The sequence below is a fragment of the Hemicordylus capensis genome, chromosome 1, assembly GCF_027244095.1.
Source record: "Hemicordylus capensis ecotype Gifberg chromosome 1, rHemCap1.1.pri, whole genome shotgun sequence".
Taxonomy (NCBI): Eukaryota; Metazoa; Chordata; class Lepidosauria; order Squamata; family Cordylidae; genus Hemicordylus; species Hemicordylus capensis.
In genome coordinates this window covers 71356924-71379158 of record NC_069657.1, presented here as the reverse complement: position 1 = coordinate 71379158, position 22235 = coordinate 71356924, and the positions used below count along the sequence as shown (strand labels likewise).

At 43.0% G+C, this 22235-nt stretch overlaps 1 protein-coding gene across 6 annotated transcripts in view; it reads left to right on the top strand.

The window, feature by feature from the left end:
- The window catches only part of INO80 (INO80 complex ATPase subunit), a 139544-nt gene continuing 117309 nt past the window's right edge, over positions 1 to 22235 (top strand). The window contains exons 1-7 of one of the 6 annotated variants that reach the window (XM_053285802.1): positions 1 to 457; positions 12520 to 12615; positions 12737 to 12922; positions 17702 to 17868; positions 18013 to 18080; positions 19121 to 19279; positions 20155 to 20275. In XM_053285802.1, coding sequence (XP_053141777.1) covers positions 12780 to 12922; positions 17702 to 17868; positions 18013 to 18080; positions 19121 to 19279; positions 20155 to 20275 — 658 coding nt within the window. In that variant the 5' untranslated portion in view covers positions 1 to 457; positions 12520 to 12615; positions 12737 to 12779. Of the gene's footprint in view, positions 458 to 12519; positions 12620 to 12736; positions 12923 to 17429; positions 17450 to 17701; positions 17869 to 18012; positions 18081 to 19120; positions 19280 to 20154; positions 20276 to 22235 lie in introns of those variants that run through there. The other 5 variants (XM_053285803.1, XM_053285800.1, XM_053285801.1 and 2 more) reach the window with 5 other exon arrangements.

The window sequence follows — 22235 nt, the reverse complement described above, 5'->3', positions numbered from 1 at the left end:
ATCAGCCGAACAAGGAACAAATCGATGCAGGAGGGGTCCTCGTGGGTTCTGTGTGGGGGGACGAGCACGGGGTGTGTATTCAGAACATAGGTAACAGTGGAGGCAAGCACGCAGGAAAGAGTTTATGGATTGGGGCTCGGGGCGCCATCTGGGGGTGCCGAGTTCGATTGTTCTGGCCTGGCCATGGCGCCTCTCCTCCCCCCCGCCATGGCTCCCCGTGTCCCTGCTCCTCTCCTCTCAGTGAGCGAAAGTGGCCGCCGCCGCCGTCCCAGCGCCCGCAGCCGCCGACTCCTCCTCAGCAGCAATAGCGCGGGCGCCATCTTGACGAGGCAGAAGCCGAGAGGCACCGCGGAAGGACACAAGCACCGCCATCGCAGTGCAGGGCGAGAGGCCGAGAGCAAAAGCGGAGCGGGCAAGTCGGGAGCCACCCCCGGCCCCAGCCGGGCCGCGCACCCAGGTGAGACTCGGGGGCCGGGACAGGTGGCGGCGCAGTGGGGACCCGCTAGGCCGGCTACGGCGTCACCCCTCGACTCCTCCCTCGCCTTCCCTCAGCTGCGGCCCCCGAAGCAGGGCCTGCTCTTAAAGAGACAGGCCCGTTTCCTCCTCTGTGGGTGGGGGGGCACCCTCTAGGGCGGTGGGGGCGGGGCCTCTCCAACTTCTCTCCGTGCGTGAAACACCTGTGGAAGGCAAGGGAGGTTGCCCTAGGCGGGACTTGTGCCGCCTTCTGGTCTCCAGCCGCTTGCGGCGGGTGAGGGTGTGTCAGTCACACCCAGCCCACGAGCGCACGTGTACTTCCCCGCACGAGGAAACGGGAATTCGGGGTCTGAGCTTCACAGCTCCGCCTTGCTCAACAAACCGCTCCAACCTTCGTGTTTGACAACGCGGTTGTTTAGTATAGTCCGCAGTCCATTAAAATTTCAAAATTGTGCTTCTTAACTCTTACGACCCCAGAGGAGCTGTCATGGGACACACAGGCTGACTTGGAGGTTTTGCCACCTTACCTGCAAAAAGCACATGCGCACATGAAGTATGCAACTTGCTGACACACTAGCGGGGGGGGGGAGGTATGAATGTCTTTATCTTTGGACACGTGGTGTTGGTCCTCCTGATCGCAGGGGAACGTGTCAGGCTGCTGGGTCATCAACAGACACTGGAAATCAATGGCTGGTGTTCATCATCTGCCACTAGCTGAAATTGCATGCTTCCAAGTTGGAAGGCCTGACTGCAGCTTGCAGTCTTTCCCTGGAGAAATGTTTTCTTGATTATCACTGCTTTGGCTGACTTTTTGCAAGTACACATCAATTGCCATGTCTCCATGGCAAGCCAGTTGATCAGCATCCTACATGTGCTGTCCATTGGAGTGGCTAGCCGTTTAAATAGCCCATTTTACTATTTAATGGATGATGATTGATATATGATTGACATATGCAGCTTTATTGATTCACACACAGCTACACGCACCATAAAGAGCAAGGTGGCCATTTCTTGGGCAGTAGTAGTTGGGAAGCCACCCAATGGCTCAGTGAGGAAATGACTTGAATAGCAAGCAAGAGGTTGCCAGTTTGAATCTCTGCTGGTATGTTTTCCAGACGATGGAAAACACCTATATCAGGTAGCAGCGATATAGGAAGATGCTGAAAGGCATCATCTCACAATGTGCGGGAGATGGTAATGGTAAACCCCTTTTGTATTCTACTAAAGAAAAACCACATGGCTCTGTGGTCACCAGGAGTCCACATTGACAGCACACTTTACTTTAGTAGTTGGGACAGGGAAGTGATAAATAGCAGTTTTTACTTTTATGTCAGGGACTATGTTGATCTGCTGGTTTTGCAGTTTAAAAAGATTAATATGTATTGCAGCAAACATTGAATAAAATCATCCCAAATTTTGGGTAGATGTTTTAGTATATGGCTTGGTTCCTTGAGAAGGTTTCCAACCTCTCGTCATCTCTAGCCACAGTAAATTGTAGCTGGGGATGATGGGAGTTGATCAAAATCTGGTGTACCACTGGTTGGGAATCCCTGCTCTACTGCATTGGTTGATATATTGTTGTAGAATGTTGTGCGATGTGACAGATTCAAACTGTACTTGTAGATAGGTTCTTTAAATGTTTCAAGGCTGGAAATCTGATTATAGTTTAATTATAAAAGCCAAAGGCAAACTTTAATCCCACAATATTTTGTAGTATTTTTTTAAAAAGTTCATATAGTGAATGTGTGTAGGCAGTCAAAAGTTAAGGTACAAGTTATGTATTGCCAATGCTAAATCCTTTATACAGGACTTTAAACATGATAAACCATGTTACAGTTTTGATAGCATTTGCCCTCAAAACCATTCTTGAAAGTAGGATGCTAGTATTACTGTTTATAGATGGGGAAAATCGAGGCATGCAAATTCATGGATTTAAGTCCCACATATCAAGGGAGCTTTCTTCCAAATAAGTATGTATGGAATTCCATGCATATAATCTTTTCCTGGCTACATAGTCAGTCTTGGGGAAAGGTAACACTTGAACACAGGACTCTAAGATCCAAACCCTTGTATTCACTAGACTATACAGGTTCTCTCGCTCTCTCTTTTTTAAAGGTATTATTTAGTAACCACAAGTTATGGACCTGACAAAGCTTGTAAAAATAAGCAGCAACCAGTACTTCTTTTCATCACCAAAAACCTCCTTCAAGTTTTTGCTGCATCCAAGAGAAAAGCCATTTTTGTCAGGTTCACAACAAAACTGAAACCAAAACACAACGTGTAATTGAAAGAGTTGTGATACTGTACTTGAAGGAAAAGGGGCAGAAGTACCTGGAACTAAGACTACCCCATTTCCCCTGGTATGGATTGTTGTAGTAACTGCTTCTTTGCTATAGCAAAAACAGCATGGTAAATACCAAGGCAACTTTGTTGTGATTAAACACCAAAGCACCTGATCCAGTGAAGCTGGACCAGAAATGTCACGCCTTTGTTGTGATATAGGTCGTAGAGTAGCTTTGTATAAGAGTCAAAGATGTATGAGAAACATATCCATCACTGGTGCAATTGCCCTTGGATATGCTTTCTGCCATTTGACAGGGAAGATCACATGTAATAGTGCCTATAGTAAACATTTGATTATATTGTATTGTGGCCCTTGTTCTCTTAGAAGCCAATATTAACAAACTAGTGTTTGGAGCTAGAAATAGTGTAACTTTTTTAAATAAAGGAGATACATATATTCATTCTCAAGTTAGTCATTACTTTCTGTTACTTTTGTTGTCATAGGTAAATTGTCTTTATTGAGTATATTGATATCCTGATTTGATTTTAATCTCTGATTTGAGATTAAAAACAAACATTCTCACTCTTACTGGATTTTAGTACACATTTTCCATATTCACCAGGTTAGTAAGTCTCTGATCTTGGTGGGTTAGGGATTGGACACCCTTCTTTAAAACATGCTGTCAATTCACAGAAGCTGCTTTGCTTGTGGCACGCAGGGTTTTCCAGTACTACAGAACACTGCAAAATAAGTACAAGTTTGCAAACAGTTTTTCTGCAGAGTTCTACACAGGTTTCTGATTTAATAAGTAGATTTTAGGCATCATACAGTCCACAGAACTGATTATTGCAGAGGCTTGTGTAAATACCTTATTTTTTCTTGGCAAGTCTTGGGATTGGAGTCATTAGTCAGCATCCAAACTAGCTAGTCATGACTAAGCACCATTGAAATCAATGAGATAAGTTAGTCATGATTAACAAAAGCCCTATAAACCAGTGGGTTCTAGTAATCATTTGCTTAGTCTGGATGCTGCCAACTACCATTATGTGGAAACACAGCCAGTCATAGCTTGATTAACAGTGTAGTTCACTAGTCCCACTGCAGCAGCCGCCACTAATATTGGTGTTTTATTGATCTCATGCACCTGGGATCCTATGTGCTCCCAGCAAAAACAAAATGATACCACTTTAAACAAGTGATGACATAGCAACCCTGTTCCTGTTCTCCCAAAGATCTTGTTCTGTTTCAAGTAGGAGAATTCTGGGAAGCTGCAAGATCTGCAGCAACACGGGACCAGATCTGGGAAGGCAAACTACAGATGAAGGGGACCAAGTCTGACTTCCAGGGCAGGGATGGAACTTGGAAAGTTCTGAGGGTTGTGTGCAAGGCATCCACCAGGGGATAGGAGGCTGTTACTTCAGCAGTAGTCTGCTCCCAACTGAACCTTCAAATTGTTCTTTTCTTTAGTTGTTGACTTTGGCTTTGCCACCATTCTGCAGGATTTTAAAAGGGCAATGCTGTAAGCATTGGGTTTGACAAGTCTGGGAAGCCTCTACCCAGGCAGACTGGTCCTCAGAGGTGCACTCTTTGAGTCTGAAGATGAAGGTATCTTCTCTGGTCGTGGTGAAGGTGGTGGACCATCTGTTGCTGGAGCTTACCACCCCAATGTGCTGTCTCCCAGTTGAGGAGTGTCTGGACTTGGGACCATGACACAACCATGGCAGCTCGTCAAAGCCAATGCTTACAGCATTGCCCACTCCAGTGCTTAGTTGATTGAAGCAACAGATATTGTAATCACCAAATCTACTTTCTGTACTCCAGTGGCATGGCTTATCATATCAGCAGTAATCAGGAGGCTATGGGGAGCCTGCCCCCTTACTCTTGCTAAAACAAAAGTGGTCTGGGATACAAATTTCCCCCTTATTTACATAAAACTTGCATTAATTTTTTTCGTTAGAAAAATTACTGTACAGTTTTCCCTGATACTCTAAATTGATTGTGACCTGATTTGGCATGATATTTGACCTATTTATAGTGAGACAGGGGGGAACTCATCTCTGCCATATTAATTTTCCCTCAGTGTATCCCAAAGGTTTCTCAAGTAGCCAAGTAGAAATTAGGGATGTGCATGAACCGGTTTGGGTTCCTTCCTTTGGGAAGCACCAAAGCGGCTCAGGTGCCCTCAGCCAAACCACTTGGGAGTGGAGTGGTTCCCTTAAGAAGCAGGTCCTTACCTGATCCGCTACTGCCCTGCCACTTTTTTGGGAGCGGCACTCGTTTTAGCAAAGGCCGCGGCTGGAAGAGCGGTGGGCCGGCAGTGGAGCAGGTAAGGACCTGCTTCTTAAGGGAGCTGCTCCTCGCCGGCATCTGCACAAATTGTTTGTGTACATCCCTAGCAGAAATTTTAGAAATTATTATTATTTATTATTTATTCAATTTCTATACCGCCCTTCCAAAATTGGCTCAGGGTGGTTTACACAGAGAAATAATAAATAAATAAGATGGATCCCTGTCCCCAAAGGGCTCACAATCTAAAAGAAACACAAGACAGACACCAGCAACAGTCACTGGAGGTACTATGCTGGGGGTGAATAGGGCCAGTTACTCTCCCCCTGCTAAATAAAGAGAATCACCACGTTAAAAGGTGCCTCTTTGCCAGGTTAGCAGGAAATGAATTTTTTTCCATGGAAAAATAAAAAATTGGATGTTTTTTTCCATTTTGGAATTCTTCCTATGGAAAAATTTCAATCGCATATTTCTGCATATGCCAACCCTTATCATCCAGAAACAGTTAAAGCTTTTATTGATCAGCATTAGGACTGGAGTGGATTTTGAAAGTAAGACCGATCAGGAGGGTTGCCAGCCTTCTACTCTAAATTTGAAAACTGTGACAGTCAGCAGAGTAACAGGTGCTGCTTTCCCCATCGCTGTTAGGTATTTAATTCCTGCACCTATTACAGAACAGTCTGTCAAGCACCTTTAAATGGTTCATGCATCCTTCAGAACAACCAGGTAACAACTACAGACAAGAACAGCTACATTCACACTGGTTATTGTCATGCTGAAGGGCTTTGCTTGTGGTCTGTATTGCATGACCTCTCACCTTTAGAGAACTGTTGCATCCCATTTGCCTTTAGAGAACTGTTGTTGGGAGAAATTGTGTAGTTGTTCAGACAATATTAGCCTGTAGTGAGTTGCAATGGAACTCTGACACAGTTATTGCTTGTTCTGCTTCGTGTGTCAGGACTCTGATCCTGCAAGGGGAAAAAAGCCAAGAATGCTTGGCCACCAGCAACCATAGTCTGAGCAAACGGTGTGTTGTTCACTCACAGAGGTGGATGTGATCTTCAGTTCCTCTCCCAGTGTGTAGTGGAAGCTTATCTGCATTTGCAGTTTTATGGCCAATATAATTCCCCAGTTTTTCATAGCACATCAATAATAACAACGTTTATTTGTTAGCTGCCCCATAACCAATTGTTCTCTGGGCAGCTCACAAGAGAGAATTAAAACATACAATAAAAACACATAACGTATTAAATCATAACAGACAAAAAAGAGGTAAAAAGAAAATACAATACAAAACACTTAAAACCTCATTTTAAAATTAGTTTAAAAATCAGAACAAATCTGAAAACTCAGATTTAAAAGGCCTGTGTGAACAAAAACATCTTTACCTGGTGTCTAAAAGAACGAAGTGATGAAGCCAGGCAAAACTCACAGGGGAGGCTATTCCATAAACAGAATAGCCAAAAACCTCCAAAAAGGCCCTCTCCGTAGTAGCCACCCACCTTGCCTTGTTTGGCATGGGCGCCCGGAGGAGGGCCTCTGAAGAAGATCTTAAGGTACAAATAGGGACATATGGTGCAAGGTGCTCTCTCAGGTAACCCGGTCCCAAGCCATTTAGGGCTTTAAAGGTTAAAAACAGCACTTTGAATTGGACCCAGAAATGGACTGTGCAAGAGACAAGGCACTGGTGTGATATGATCAAAACATCCAGTCCCAGTTAATAATCTTGTAGCTCTATTTTGTACCAGCTGTAGTTTCCAGACCGTTTTCAAAGGCAGCCCCATGTAGAGTGCATTGCAGTAATCCAAGCGAGAGGTTACCAGAGAGTGAGTAACTGTGGCCAAGCTATCTCTATCCGGGTAAGGCCGTAGCTGGCGTGTCAGCCAAAGCTGATAAAAGGCACTCCAAGCCGCAGAGGCCATTTGAGCCTCTTATCAACAATGCTGGTTTGATGAGCACCCCCATACTGCAAACCTGGTCCTTCAGGGGGAGTGCAACCCCATCTAGAACGGGCTGAACATCATTCACCTGGGCAGAGGAACTACCGACCAACAGTACTTCAGTCTTGTCTGCATTGAGTCTCAGCTTATTCACCCGTATCCAGTCCATTACTGCATCCAAGCATTGATTCAGGACAATCACCACTTCACTTGCGTCTGATGAAAAAGAGAGATACAACTGAGTGTCATCTGCATATTGATGACACCTCAAGCCAAATCTCTGGATGACCTCTCCCAGTGGGTTCATGTAGTTGTTAAACAGCATAGGGGAGAGAATGGAACCTTGCGCAACCCCATAGCATAACTGTGAAAGGGTTGAGCAGTAGTCTTCCAGCACTTTTGGGAACTGGCCTCGAGGTAGGAGTGGAAACACTTCCAAGCAGTGCCTCTCACACCCAACTCAGCCAGCCTGTCCAAAAGGATATCATGTCAATAGTATCAAAAGCAGCTGAGAGATCCATTACAGCTTGTCCACTGAGTAGGAGGCATTATTACAACCTGCTACGAGACAGAGGAAAGTTAAGCCAATACACAGTTCTCCTGTGTGGCAGTGGTGAGTAGGTTAGGAGACCTGTGTGGCAGTCATACCTTGAGGCATGGCTTCTCTTTCTCTGGCTAACCTGAGTGGAGTCATGCTTTGTCTTTGCATTCTACTTAGAGGTGTGGAAGTTCCAATTGTGTGTTTTGTTTCTCTAGTTCTGTTTCTCTATATGAGAAGGTACTCCTGAGAAGACAAGATGAGCAATATTTTATTTATTTATTTATTTGATTTCTATACCGCCCTTCCAAAAATGGCTCAGGGTGTTTTACACAGAGAAATAATAAATAAATAAGATGGATCCCTGTCCCCTGACGGCTCACAATCTAAAAGAAACATAAGATAGACACCATTAACAGTCACTGGAGGTACTATTCCTGGGGTGGATAGGGCCAATTACTCTCCCCCTGCTAAATAAAGAGAATTACCACTTTAAAAGGTGCCTCTTTGCCAAGTTAGCAGGGGCAATATGCCTTTCTAGTATTTATTAGACCAGCCAGTTGGTCTGTGCAGTGTTCCCTGACAAATACTCTCTTGTCAGACCCTACTTGTGTGCTTTACATTCTCCAGAAATGAGCACAAAGTGACATAGTTCCACATTTAGTGCTCTATTATCTGAGATCTGTTCCCTGTTTGAGATTTACATACCACTATTGGTGTTCTATGATTATCTCAGGGTTCTGCAGATCCCCAGGTGCCAGGAAGCCATGATTCCTAGAAATTTAACTGTGGCGCCTGAAATAGGATATTCAGAGGTAGATGTTTAATAAAATCATTATTTGTCTCAGAAACATTTGTTTCTGTTCCAAGTACATCTCTTGTAAAGGGGATAAAGAGAAGCTCATTTACCCTTCCCCTCCATAATGTCTGTCCCTAAATCTGATAATTTTGTCAAGTGTCTGTTGTCTGGCTCCTTAATTTTTGGGCTGGCTTTAGATCCAATGGAAATTTGTCAAGAACTGCATTATCTGCAGAAATGTTGGAGATCATGTCCTCTGTTGTAGCAGTATTGATAGAGTGGGTGTAGTGGAGGCTTTGGGCTCTCCATTGAGTTCAGTTGGGCTGGTTATACAGTTGGTTTACTTATACTGTACCATCATTACGCAAACATGAAATTTAAGATTTTCAAATTGTTTTAAATACTTTGTCTTATTTTGTTATTTCTGTGTTTGTTTTTGTGAACCGCCTAGAGCCTTTGGAGTCAGGCAGTTATAATATATAATATATATTAAATAAATAAAATAATAAACTATGCTATTGCCAGGTCAGGGCCAAGTTCTGGGCAAGTGTAGCATCACAACTGAATGCTGCTCCTTCCTTGCTCCTTCTCTGATACAGTCCATATATGACCCCTGTGCTGACAGACTCATGCTGGCATTGTGATTATGCTGCTATAACCATGCTGCTACTGTAAATATCTGTGTATACCAGTTGAGCAATATAACTTCATTAAGGATACCACTGTTCCTTTTAGCATTACACATTTCATTTTTCCTTGTTCTGAAATGATATAACAATTAATATTAATTAATTAAAAATTATGTGCATTCATCTTCCAGTTTATCAATACTCCTTATATGCAGATATGTTAACATCTTAATTTTAAAACTAATCTCTGTATAAAGTTTTACCCTGAATCAGGGTTGATAAAAATCTTTTTAAAAAAATAAATGTTAAAAAATCAAATTTTTAACATTTAAATCAGATTTTTTAAAATTTAAGTTGATTTTAAGATAATCATAAAGAACATAGCTCAAAGATATCATCATGAATATTAATCATAAATTCTAATTATATTCAATGAACATTTGTTAACAGCAGTATTTGGAGATGAGAGATCAGACCTGGCCAGTCCCATTCTGCAGGTGTTATACATGCAGCGCACACGCACACACACAGACAAGCCCTTACTCCCCCCACCCCGAAAGTTAAAGACAAAGAAGGTCAATGAATGAATAGAGGATTAGGAGGGATGGAGCAGATCTGAGAAAAGAGGAGAAAGTCCAGATATAAATGCACAGCATGCGTAGGACAGGGGAATAGAAAGTGAAACCAAAAGTGAATAACATATTCATGCAGTCCTGAGGAAACTTTTTCTGAGTGTACCCTCCATTGTTTAAGGGAAACACCTATCATGGCAAGAGGCCGTAAAAGAGTCCCCATTTGGGAATATTTTAGTGAAGTTCTTGTACCTGTGGGTAAAAAAGGCATGCGTGCAAATGTAAACTAGGGATGTGCATGGATCCGGTTCAGAGGCTCTTTATGGGCCTCCAAACCATTTTGAATGACCAGCGGTTCCACCAGTTTGAAGGTGAGGATTTGACTTTAAGGGTCGGGGAGGGTACACTTACCCTTCCCTCTGCTTCCCCCCCAGTGGCGCTCCATTGTAAACCAGTCTGGTGGGGAAGCAGCTTACCTCCTTGCCGCCCCATCCCCTCGTCGGACCGGAAGTAAGCGGAAGTACCACGTCGATCACATGCACTGGATACTTCTGCTTACTTTCGGTCCAGTGAGGGGACAGGGTGGCAGGGAGGTACGCTGCCACCCCGCTGGACCGGTTTAGAATGGAGTGCCGGTGGGGGGCAAGCAGAGGGAGGGGTAAGTGCACCCTCTCCCACCCTTAAAGTCAACCCCCCGCCTTCAGACTACCCCTGTCTGGTTCCATGCACACCCCTAATGCAAAGTGCAAAAACAAAATAAAAGGCCTGAATGAAATAGCATTATGAGAAATGTGTACCTATTATAGTGTGTACTTACCTTCTAAAAATAAAACCTACATCTATCTCTAAATATGTATTAAGGTTATATTAAGGTTATATTAGGCAATAAGAGTGTAATTTTATAGAAAATGATGATTAAATAGAATCTTCCTGAGTAGTAATTTAAATTGTGATTTAAATCTATTTGATTTAAATTAAATCAACCCTGCCCTGAATGCTTACCCAGATGCTTACTCTGAACCTTTGGGATGGGATGGCATGTGCAGTTCAGTCAAAACTCCCATCCTCCCACAGGTCATTTGCAGCTCTAAAAGGATGTTTGTATAGAAGTGATAATATCATAAGTTGGGAGGGAGTATTTGTTTGCTCTCTCCCAGCCTCAGTCAAGTTGCCCTGGTACCTGTGCCTGCCTTTTCCTTGGAATGTAAAGATGGGAATATGCTGCAAACCTGTTCAGCTTGGAGACACCTACCGGGGGTGTCAGTAAATGGGTTCATGGAGATGGCTTGCTGAGGGACGTGTCAAGGTGGGGAGGACCAAGGGAAGGGGGGAAAGGCCAGTTTGCCAATAACCATGATTTGTTTTTATGAGCATGAGCCTCCGGCCTGTGAGTTCACCCCTTCTCACTCAAATGCAAGTAGGGGGGAGTAGTCTTCCTTTAATCCTTTGTTACAATCCTCAGTTTTCTGTTATGTTCATTCTTGGGAAACAGTAAGCACAGTTGATTAATAAGCTGGGATATTAAATCAGAATCAGAAGTTGGTTTAATATCCAGGCTTGTTAACTGTTTGTAAAAACTGCAATTTCCCAGACTTGGCTGAAACAGAAAACTGCTGTTATAAGTTGTGAAAGGAAATTTTCAGTCTCCTCCTTTTGCATGTGAAGGGGAGGGTGGAATAGAACACAGGAAGCTGCCACATTCCAAGTCAGATCATTGGTCCATCTAGCTCAGTATTATCTAGGCCTGCTCAATTTAGGCCCCCCATCTGCTTTTGGACTACAACTCCCATAATCCCCACCCACAGTGGCCAATAGCCAGGGATTATGGGAGTTGTAGGCCAACATCTCCATGAGGGACAAAGTTGAGCAGGCCTGAGTTAAAACAAACTAGTTTCAAACTGTGATTTATTATTACCAGCCTTGCTAAGCTGGGTCTGCCCTGGTTGTATATGAATGGGAGACTACATGTGTGAGCATTGTTGAGATATCCCCCTTAGGAGATGGAGCTACTCTGGGCAAAAAATCTGAGGTTCCATCTCCTAAGGGGGATATTCCAACCCCCCAGACCCAGCTTAGTAAAAAAGACAATTCATCTTTGCTACCACAAGAACACCTCTCCTCCTGTAGACCAGCTCCCTCCTGTTGCCCAACTCAAGGCTGGTAATAATAAATCACAGTTTAAAACTAGTTTGTTTTAACTCAGGCCTGCTCAACTTTGTCCCTCATGGAGATGTTGGCCTACAACTACCATAATCCCTGGCTATTGGCTACTGTGAGTGGGGATTATGGGAGTTGTAGTCCAAAAACAGATGGGGGGCTTAAGTTGAGCAGGCCTTTTTAACTAATTACAGTTAGAATGATATAATCATTTGTCATTGTCTAGCACAGTGGGGCAGTGTATTATAAGACTCCCTCATCTTGTGCTTCCCCCCACAAGGAGGAATCCCCTCATCACTCATGTGAATTCTTTATTGCACTCCTCTCACCAGCTTTAATCTTTGAAGCTGATTTCAATTCCAGGTTCAGAGTGAACCAGGCTTAATACTGGCAGGTAGGGAGAGTTTGCAAGAGGAGAGTGGGTGGGGCAATGAGCACACAGTCCTGCATTTGTTTCCAGTTCCTTAACTAGTGGTTTGCACAGGCCAACTGTGTGATGTGATAAAATAATGAAAAATACTAATAATAAGCAGTCATATAACTTCATTACTTGATGTTAACACAGTCTTGGCCCTAACCACTTGCTTAGTTGCCCCTGGTGATCTGGACTTGATATCTGGGTTAGTGGCAGCGGCAGGGCTTCTCTCTCTCTCTCTCCCTCTCTCTCTCTCAAAACTGCTTTTTACCATGCATCTCTAGACAGCAGTAGATTCAGGAGCTCTTGAAGCACTGCTCATGGTCCTGGCCTCTGACTGTTGAGTCATCTTGTTGTACACTAAAAAACATGACGACTGGCAATAGCTTGGCATTGAGAACATTCTCTATCTTAAAATGCTACAGATCCACTGCTGGCTTCAGACACATGACAAAAAGAAAGAAAGAAAAGCCCACCACCACTGAGCCCCTCAACCCTGAAGACAGCAAGTACAATTTTTTGTGGGTGAGATAGTTTTAAGTGCTTAATAAGAAGACTGCATTGGTTTTAAAATTTTAAAAGCCCCCAAAACCTGCAAATAGATGTGATGGTGCTAAACTGTTGCATTCTTTTTGGAAACAGCTGTGTGGTAGGAGGCGCCTGTGCATGAGGAGAGGCTTATTCTATGGCCTCAGAGCTGGGTGCAAGAGAGGATGGCAACTGCACAGAGCTGGCAACGCCCCTCTATCTGCGTTATCTGGAGAAAGCTCTGCGATTGGATCATTTTCTGCGACAGACCTCCGCCATTTTCAATAGGAGTGTATCCAGGTATCAAACCCGTACCTTATTTTGATTTGAGAATGCCTAGAAAATAGGCTTTTTTTTTTCTTTTGTAGTGTTAAGTTTATTGGATGCCAAGAACCCTAGCCCGCATGTTGCATGGCCTCATACAAAGTGCTGGTGGTCTATGCAAATACTTTGATTAGTGTGCCCACACTCCAGGAGCACTAGTTATATGGGAATACATTGTTGCCAGTCAAGCAACGTATTACCTGTCTAGCTAGTTCCTTTGGAGTGTGAATGTGCTAATTGAAGCATTTGCACAGACTGCCGGTGCTTCACTATGAGCCCGTAGCAGTACAGGTCGGTTGGTGCCATCTGCGTTAGGCTGTACAACATGTGGGCCCCTAATTTTAAGAATGTTATTTTTATTCTAATTAGCTGTGTCTTGCTGTACATATTTGCAAAACATGTTAATCTGTTTGCTGGGAATCTCCAGACCCCATAGTGGTTAGTTTCTTGACTAACTTCATAGGAAAATAAACAGGATAAAGCTGCAAGTGTGAGAGACGTTTGTTTTGTTTGCATGCAGTACTGAAGTAATAAAATACTCTCAGGCTAATAATCCTCAGTGCAGCCTAAGGATGTGGACAAGATCTTGGACAGTGTGCGGGCAACATCGTGGGCTCTTGACCCTTCATGGCTAATAAAATCTGCCAGGGAGGGTACAGGCAGATGGTTGGAGGCTATAATTAATGCTTTATTAAGGGAGGGCAAGATACCACCATGCCTCAAGGAGACAATGGTAAGATCATTATTTAAAATGCCCTCCCTTGATTCCTCCAACCTGAACAACTATAGACCTGTTTCTAACCTTTCATTTTGGGGCAACGTGGTAGAGCGTGTGATGGTGTCCCAGCTTCAGAGGGTCTTGGATTATACAGATTATCTAGACCCCTTTCAATATGGTTTCTGGCCTGGAATGGGACTGAAACTGCCGTGGTCGCTCTAGTGAATGACCTATGCTGAGAGCTTGACAGGGGGAGTATGCCCCTGTTGATTCTGCTGCACCTCTCAGAGGCATTTTATACCATTGATCATGGAATTCTTCTGGACTAGTGGTGTGCATGAAACTGCAGAGGTGCAGTTCGAAGTTGGGGTGTGTGACCCTTTAAGGGTGGGGGGGAGTGCACTTACCCCTCCCACCGCTTTTCCACCACTGGTGCTCTTTTTTTTCAAAATCCATGGGGCAGCAGTGTACCTCCCTGCTGCCCCTCCCCCCGTTGTTGCCCGGAAATCGGCGGAAGTATGGGCTCCATGTGTGTTCACCACCGCACCCGCCCACCGCACACATCACACGTCGTGTGCGCACGCATGAACGATGGGCACATGCACATACCGGCAGGGGAGAAGTGGCGGGAGGGGTAAGTGCACACACACACTCTTAAAGGGAGACACGCACACTCCGGTGTCGAACCGACAGAACCACCGGTTCTTTGAACCAGTACGGAGGCCCATAAAGGGCCTCCGGACAGGTTCTGTGCACAACCCTATTCTGGACTCCCTCTTGAGTATAGGAAGTACTGTTTTGGAGTGACTTTGGTTCTTTCCTGTGGTTTTGTCCCCTATGCACATCTACATGAAACTGCTGGGAGAGGTCATCTAGTGACTTGGACTGAGTTGTCAGCAGTATGCACATAGAGGTCACTCAGCTCTATCTCTCTTTATCACTTGATCCTAGGGAGGCAGTGGATATCCTGAGTCGGCCTGGAGGCAGTAATTGATTGGATGTGGGTTTACAAACTGAGATTGAATCCAGTTAAGACAGAGGTTCTGTTGGTCAGTAGGAGAACCAATCGGGATGAGGGGATTTGACCAGTTCTGGATGGGGTTGCACTCCCCTTGAAAGAGCAGGTGCGCAGCTTGGAAGTATTAGGAACATAGGAAGCTGCCATATACTGAGTCAGACCATTGGTCTATCTAGCTCAGTATTGTCTTCACAGACTGGCAGCGGCTTCTCCAAGGTTGCAGGCAGGAATCTCTCTCAGCCCTATCTTGGAGAAGCCAGAGAGGGAACTTGAAACCTTCTGCTCTTCCCAGAGTGGCTTCATCCCCTGAGGGGAATATCTTGCAGTGCTCACACATCAAGTCTCCCATTAATATGCAACCAGGGCAGACCCTGCTTAGCTATGGGGACAAGTCATGCTTGCTACCACAAGACCAGCTCCCCCCTCTGGACCCAGCTCTGCTTTTAGAAGCTCAGGTGGAGGTGGTGGCCAGGGGTGCCGTTTTTAATTTATTTATTCGGCTAGTGCAGCAGCTGCATCCCTTTCTCAAGAAATCGAAATCAAAAGAATAATAATAAGGCCACAGTTATCCATGCCTTACATCACATCACAGATGGATTACTACATGTGGCTGTCCTTGAAGAATATTCAGAAACTGCAGCTAGTGCAAAATGTGGCAGCTAGGATTTTATCTGGAGCTGCCTCCTGGGATCGTATTACACCCATTCTGAAAGAGCTAGATTGGCTGCCAATTTGTTTCTGGGTCCAATTCAAGTTGCTGGTTTTGACCTTTAAAGTCCTGAATGGCCCTGAATAGCTGAGGGACTGACTACTACTACCGAGGGTTTCTGCCCATTTGACAAGGTCGTCCGAAGGGGCTCTGCTCCACATGCCAATAATGAGGGAGGCTCTACTGTTGTGTACGTTGGACAGGGCCGTCTCAGTTATTGTCCCCAGACTTTGGACTGCTGTCCCGGTGGGCAAGCACTCCTCAGTCTCCATCAGAGTTTTTAGAAATCATGTGAAATCTTGGCTTTTTACCCAGGCTTTTATATGAGTGTTGTTTTTATTGCTGCTGCTCTGTATTTTATGGTCTCATTGTGTATGTTTTTTAAACTTTTAATTAGATTTGTATTTTTATATTCCAATTTAATATTTTTATTGTGTAACTGTTTTACAGTTTTATATTGTTTTGTAAACTGCCTTGAGATTGTTTTAATGAAAGGTAGTATAAAAATCTAACAATAAATAAATAAAATCTTAAGAACTTGCACATTCAAATGTGAAAAATAATGATGATTTTTTTTAAAGTGTCAAAATTAACTCTTTATATCTAGCAAATACTTTTAGACTGGAGACTGGGAAAATTAGGACTGTCTGGAAGTGTAGGTGGTGTGGGACGGTCGCAGCGAGGTGAACCTATCTGTCTATCCTGGAAGCAAGCTTTCCAGCATTTGTTTTATTTCCATCTTCTTCACCGCTTCTAACTCTGCTGATTTCCTAAAAGTGAAGCTTGAATTTACAGCTTGACTATTGTTGGGCTGCACCTTGTGCATTTCCCCTAGGAGCACCAGTAGTGAGACTACTAGGCAGGGGCTTTGTCACCTCTGTGTCCTGCACAGCATGGATGAACAGAAGGTAAATCACTGTCCATGGAGCCATTTCTGATAGTCTGCCTCATGCCTTGTGGTTGCTGGAATTCCTGCAAAAAATGCTGGACCTTAATCTAGAGATGTAAGATTTCCATAAATTTTGAGGTCATGGAGGATGCTTAGTTAGTTTGTTTTTTCAACAGAGGTTCGCCCCTCCCCGAAAAGAAACAGACGTTTTGGGAAAATTGAAATATACACAATATGTGCTCTGTTATTAAAACTAAATGTACTATACTATATAAAGAGATTGGCTGACATCCAGAGCAAGGAACCACATGCAAAATGAGCACTGTTGCACTAGCACAAGAAAATGATATAGCTGCACTGAAACTGAGAATTGCACAAGAGTTTGGGCCTAACAGTGTTGCTTGTTTGATATTGATGATACCACAATCTGGATTAACATTACTACCTTTGAGGCAGGTCAAGGTGTCTTGTAGCAGTATAATTGACTGTAGTACAGGTGGACCTCGTTATCTGCAGCTTCCATATCTGTGGATCTGCATATCTGCTGTCGGGAAAATGACACTCGACCTCTGCATACGTGGAAAAAACCAAAACAAACCATGCCGACCTCGCATATCCGCCAGTTGGAGGTGGCCAGAAATGACCATGGAGGTCATTTCCGGCCACCATTTTCTCCAGTGGAACCACATAATGGCTCCCGTCTTTGTTACAAAATAGAAAGAAAGAAAAACGCCAGTTTTTGGCCGATTTGGGGCCACAGCATGACTCAGGGAGCAGCAGAGCAAGATAAGCAGCTCCCACCCCCCACGCACGGAATTCAGCCAATTTTTGACTGACTGGGAACCTAACTTCCACAATCCCATAGGTTCCCTTATCCTGTTTTTCATGGTTTCCATATCCGTGGCTGCAGCCCGGAACAGAACCCTTGCGGATTTCGAGGTCTACCTGAAATATTACTTTAAAGCACATTTAAGAATATTTCACTCCTCACTCAGAAAATATCACCATAAGAATTGTACATTACCAGTTTTACATTTCTCCCTTCATTAAACTTGTAATTTTTCCCTCTCCCCTCCTTCCCTCCCATGTCTCTACCCATACAGAAAGACACATCTTATATTCTTAAGGAAGTGGAGGTACTTGATCACTTCACAGAGATTAGTTATGCAGTGAGTGCGAACTAAAAAGTATTAAGATCCTGAGTTTGTGCTCTTGCTTTGTAAATTTAAGACACATTAGACAACTATGGAAATCATAATGTGTGGTGTTTTTTTTAAAAAATGACTACTTAGAATGAAGTCGGTACATCATTGTTATAAAGTGTTTGGTATAGTTATGGTGCTCAGAGAGCACCTTTTGATGTTATTTTATCCATCCATATCCCTCTTTTGCTGTGACCATATTTCTTAACTTTATTGTAGTGATGAAAGTGAAGATGGACTGGATGACAATCCTCTGCTCCCTCAGCCTGGGGGTCCCTTGATGCAAGTTAAAGAAGAGCCTACAAGTTCATTGCTTGGGGAATCTTCTGGAGCAGGAAGTTCAGGAATGTTAAACACACATTCACTCAATGGAGTGTTACAATCTGGTAAGTGTGCTTCAGACTGGATTATCATTGGGTTCCTTTTTTGTATTCAGAGCTGTGATAAATGATGATGCCTCTATTTAGAGCATCTTTAAGTCAAATTGTTCACATAATAATCCCTTCCCCCTTTTTTGTATATTTAAACAGAGCCAAAAATAGAAAAAGGGAGTCTATATAATTTTTCCAAATTGAAGAAAAGTAGAAAATGGCTAAAGGTAAGAGTTTTTATCCTGAAATCCACATGTGCAAACACTGGCGCTTCTGTTTCATTTTTCTCTGATGTATTTACAGAAAATTGGCTAATATGTCATGCAGTTACACAGGTAGTTACATGATACCACAACCATCTCACACCACTATGATCTTCTTTTAAAAAGCCAGTGGTCTTTTACAAGAGTGCTCTTGTGCAAATACTTAAACTGGCACAATTGCACTTCCGTGATACAACTTACATTGGAAATAATGTAAGTAGCAGCATGGGAAGGCAATTGCACCAGTTAAATGTTTGTGCAAGATTGCTTGTTTGTGCAAGATTGCTGGTGGGTATTTTTAGGCTCTTCAGTGGTGCAGGCAGTTGTGAACCTCCTGTGTTTCACTGCGCAATGATGGCCACTGAAACAGCTGACAAGACTCATCATCATCATCATCATGATGGAACCCATCTGCTTAGCCTGGCTTTTAATGATATCTAGTTTTTATTTTAATCTGGTTTAAATGTTTTTATTTTATTGGTTTTATTACATGTTTTTAATTTTAATGTGAACCACCCTGAGCCACTTTAGGGAGGCCAGTATATACATTGAATAAATAAACAAAACAAAACATATGTTTTAGCCTCTTAACTCAGGTAATCAGGTTTATTAATGTTTTTATTCCTTCATGAACACTGATTTCTGCCTATGTAGCTGTTCACTTGTAATTGTGGCATTATTTATATGGTTAGTTAACCTAAAGTGGTGAGAGAAACATGGGAAAGGTCTTTGAAGGAAGTGGGGAGGAAATCTTCATGAGAGTTTCAAAGACTGCTTACATGCAGGATGCATTTGTTTGCTTAATAACAAAATTCTGTCTATCTGGCAGATAAGCACTTGGTGCAAGGCAAATATTAGGGACTAATGATATACTGTGTATATACAATGTGATGCTTTTGTTCAGCCACAGGATTCTTAACCCAGCAAATGCCTTTCAGGAATTCTTATTAGCTAATTTGATCATCTTATCTACTGTTGTTGAGCTGAGATATCATTTTTGGCAGAGCATTCTCCTGAGTGATGACTCTAGTGACAGTGAGTCAGCAGCTGATGAAGATGAGGAAGGCGAGGAGTTTACACTTTCTAGAGAAGAACTACACAACATGCTGCGATTACACAAGTACAAGAAACTGCATCAAAGTAAATACAGTAAAGACAAAGAGGTAAAAATATTCTACAGTATAATTCATCTATTGCCAGCTATTCATCCTTTATTTGTACAGAGTAGATTTGTCTAGGTCCAGCTGTTAGCCTATTTAAGACACTATCCCAGGGTTGCACAGCTTTGGCTCTCCAGCTGCTGTTGGCCTACAGCTTCCACCATCCCTGACTATTGGTCACTGTGGCTGAGGATGAGTCCAACAACAGCTGAGGGCTGAAGTTGTGCAGCCCTGCACTAACCCAACCTCTTTAATATGGAAGAATAGGCTTTTACACTCTTCTTCCTCCATTTTTAGAGCGATGGCAGAAGAATGATGGTTGTTCTGCATCTCCTTGATTGAAAAGAGTCATGAATACACCTCTCTGCTCTTTTTCCTCATTTCAGTTTCTGAGTATAGTGGCTGAAGTTCAAGAGTAGGATGAGAATGTATGGAGTTCTGATGTTTTTTCTTGTTCTCATTCTGTGGAGTTACTGTTGTTGCTTTCTTCTTGTTCCTAACTTTACAGCTAGCTGTATCCCAAAGCTTATGAGACAAAGCTTTTATCATCTTTATCTTTTATCTTTTATCTGTCAGCCTTATCTTTTTATCTTTTTTGATCAGTGGAATTTGGTGGCCCTGATGTACACACATGCGCGCGCACACACACACTCTCAGGCCCTACTGGAAAGCTGGTCAAAAGGCCTTTTAGTAGTTCTCTGAAGACCATATTTAATCCATTAGGTTCATTTTAGGAGCCTTATTTTAGCTATGTTAGATTTTTAATGTATAGTAGTCTTCATTGTCTGAATTGATACCTAGGTTTTACTGGCTTCACTGTATTTCTTTCTTACTAGATCTCTCATTTTTAAAAATCTAACTACTCATGTTTGCTTCAGTTACAGCAGTACCAGTATTACAGTGCAGGTTTGCTCTCCACACATGATCCTTACTATGAGCAACAGCGCCATCTTGTAGGACCCAAGAAAAAGAAGTTTAAAGAGGAAAAAAAACTAAAAGGTAAGCATTATATTGATGTTCTACCTTAAAAATTTTCTGAGACTGAGCTTCTTTCCTGCTTTGTTTCTGATTAGCAGTATCAAAACAACTTTGAATGTCAGGTAGTGCTGTCCTTCTAGTGAATTTATTTGTAATTGAACTTGCCCTGTGTGGAAGTTACATTGTACTGTCTTGTTATATACAACATAGAGCCAGGCTGTGTGTTTTACTGTACATCTAGAATTTTTATGGTTGAGTTCGTGTAGACTCATTAGTTGCAAATTGCCTGTAACTTGTATAAATTGCTTCCAGGAGACTAGACAGATTTTGTAAACTAGAAAGAGCTGGTAGTTCCTTTCTTCTTCTTCAGGCAATTGATATGCCACACATGACTTTTAATAAAACTTTTTGAGGTCAAGTAAATACTCAACGTTAATATTGGGATTAAAGAAGCATTGATCAGATTCTTGCTTAACTAGCCCTTATTGACTGTCATGCAAGAATGCAAATGACTATTTAACCACATATTCTACTACATACTTGTATCTGAAGGTGTGGTAAAATGCTCCTTACTACTTGATAGGATGATACAGATGACTAAACGTCTCTGGTGTGGAAGAGCTCACCTTGGAATAGTTTGTCTTTATGAGCTCTCCGTTAGATGGAAACACTGCTTGTGAATGTTTTCACAACTTGGAACAAATGGGCTGCACAAAGGAAAGATACTTTCTGTAAGCGGATGTGTCCTTGCTCAGTACCCCTACCACTCTACAGTGAGTCTTCATGATAAAAGTTCTGTAAAATATGAAGAGCATTTCCATCTACACTGGCCCAAATGTTAGTCTGATAGGAAGGCTTGTAACTCCAAATATTCTCAGCTTAGCCTGCATGTTTTAGTTGTGGTGAAGGTGGCAAAACATAGACATTCTCTTACAACATCCAGGCTTTCTATTCTTGAAGATAGTTGCCTGCTAAATTCTTTTGGATCTCTCAGCAGCTTTCATTACCATCGACCATGGTATCCTGGATCGCCTGAGGAATTTGGGGTGGGGTGGCACTGATCTTCATAGTGATCCATGTTCCCTCACAACCTGGGTTCTGCACAGTAATCCCTCACAGAATAATTCCAAGCTCTTTGAGGCACTCTTTGGCTCTGCCGAATCATGTACACAACCGTTACAGTATATTTAGTGGGAGAGCTCCATTATCTTCAGTTCCTTCTCAACACATCAGGAAAGATTCACTCTGCTCTATGCATTTCTCAGCTCTTCTCGGATCATTTTCGGTTGACCTTGGACTGTTTTTCATCTGTCTCTTCTGATTCTACCTTCTGTTTTGTTTCAGTTGACTTCAGACTGTTTTTCAGTATATTCTTCTGCTTCTCCCTCTGGCTCAACTTCTCTGTGATTTCAGCTTTGACTGTGGTCTGCTTTCTCGGTTTCCCTTTGCCTCGCCCCAATCACTTTAATGGATGCTAGCAAAACTTTTTTAAAGTGTACGTCCTTTGGGTATACCTTACCCTTGTTGGATAAACATGACAAGTGTTTGATTTATTTGGGTGAAGGCTTGTAAAATCTGCTTGGCCTTTTCTCACCAAACTAAAAAGAGCGGAGAACTTTATTTACAGGTGACCCTTTATGAGACCACACTTCGACCTCTGATGCCAAGCTGCACAGACTGTTGACGTTGGCTGAAGCATCGCCTTTTATGGATCACCCCTTGGGTTACAGAACATATTCGGCCTCGACGTCCTCTTCTGCCCCTCAGGCTCCTTCCCATAAGGACCATGGGTACTGTACCTTCAAAAAGCTGATGGCGGTGGGCGTCAGTTCTCAACATCGCCACCATGAAATGTATATGTGACCGCTCTGGGATCATTGAGCCCCAAGCACCGCAAGTCTTTGCCATCTTCTGCTTCCTCAAAATCAACAAGACTGAAACTATCTACTTGGTCAATGGTGTTGCCTCATGCCCCTTCGCT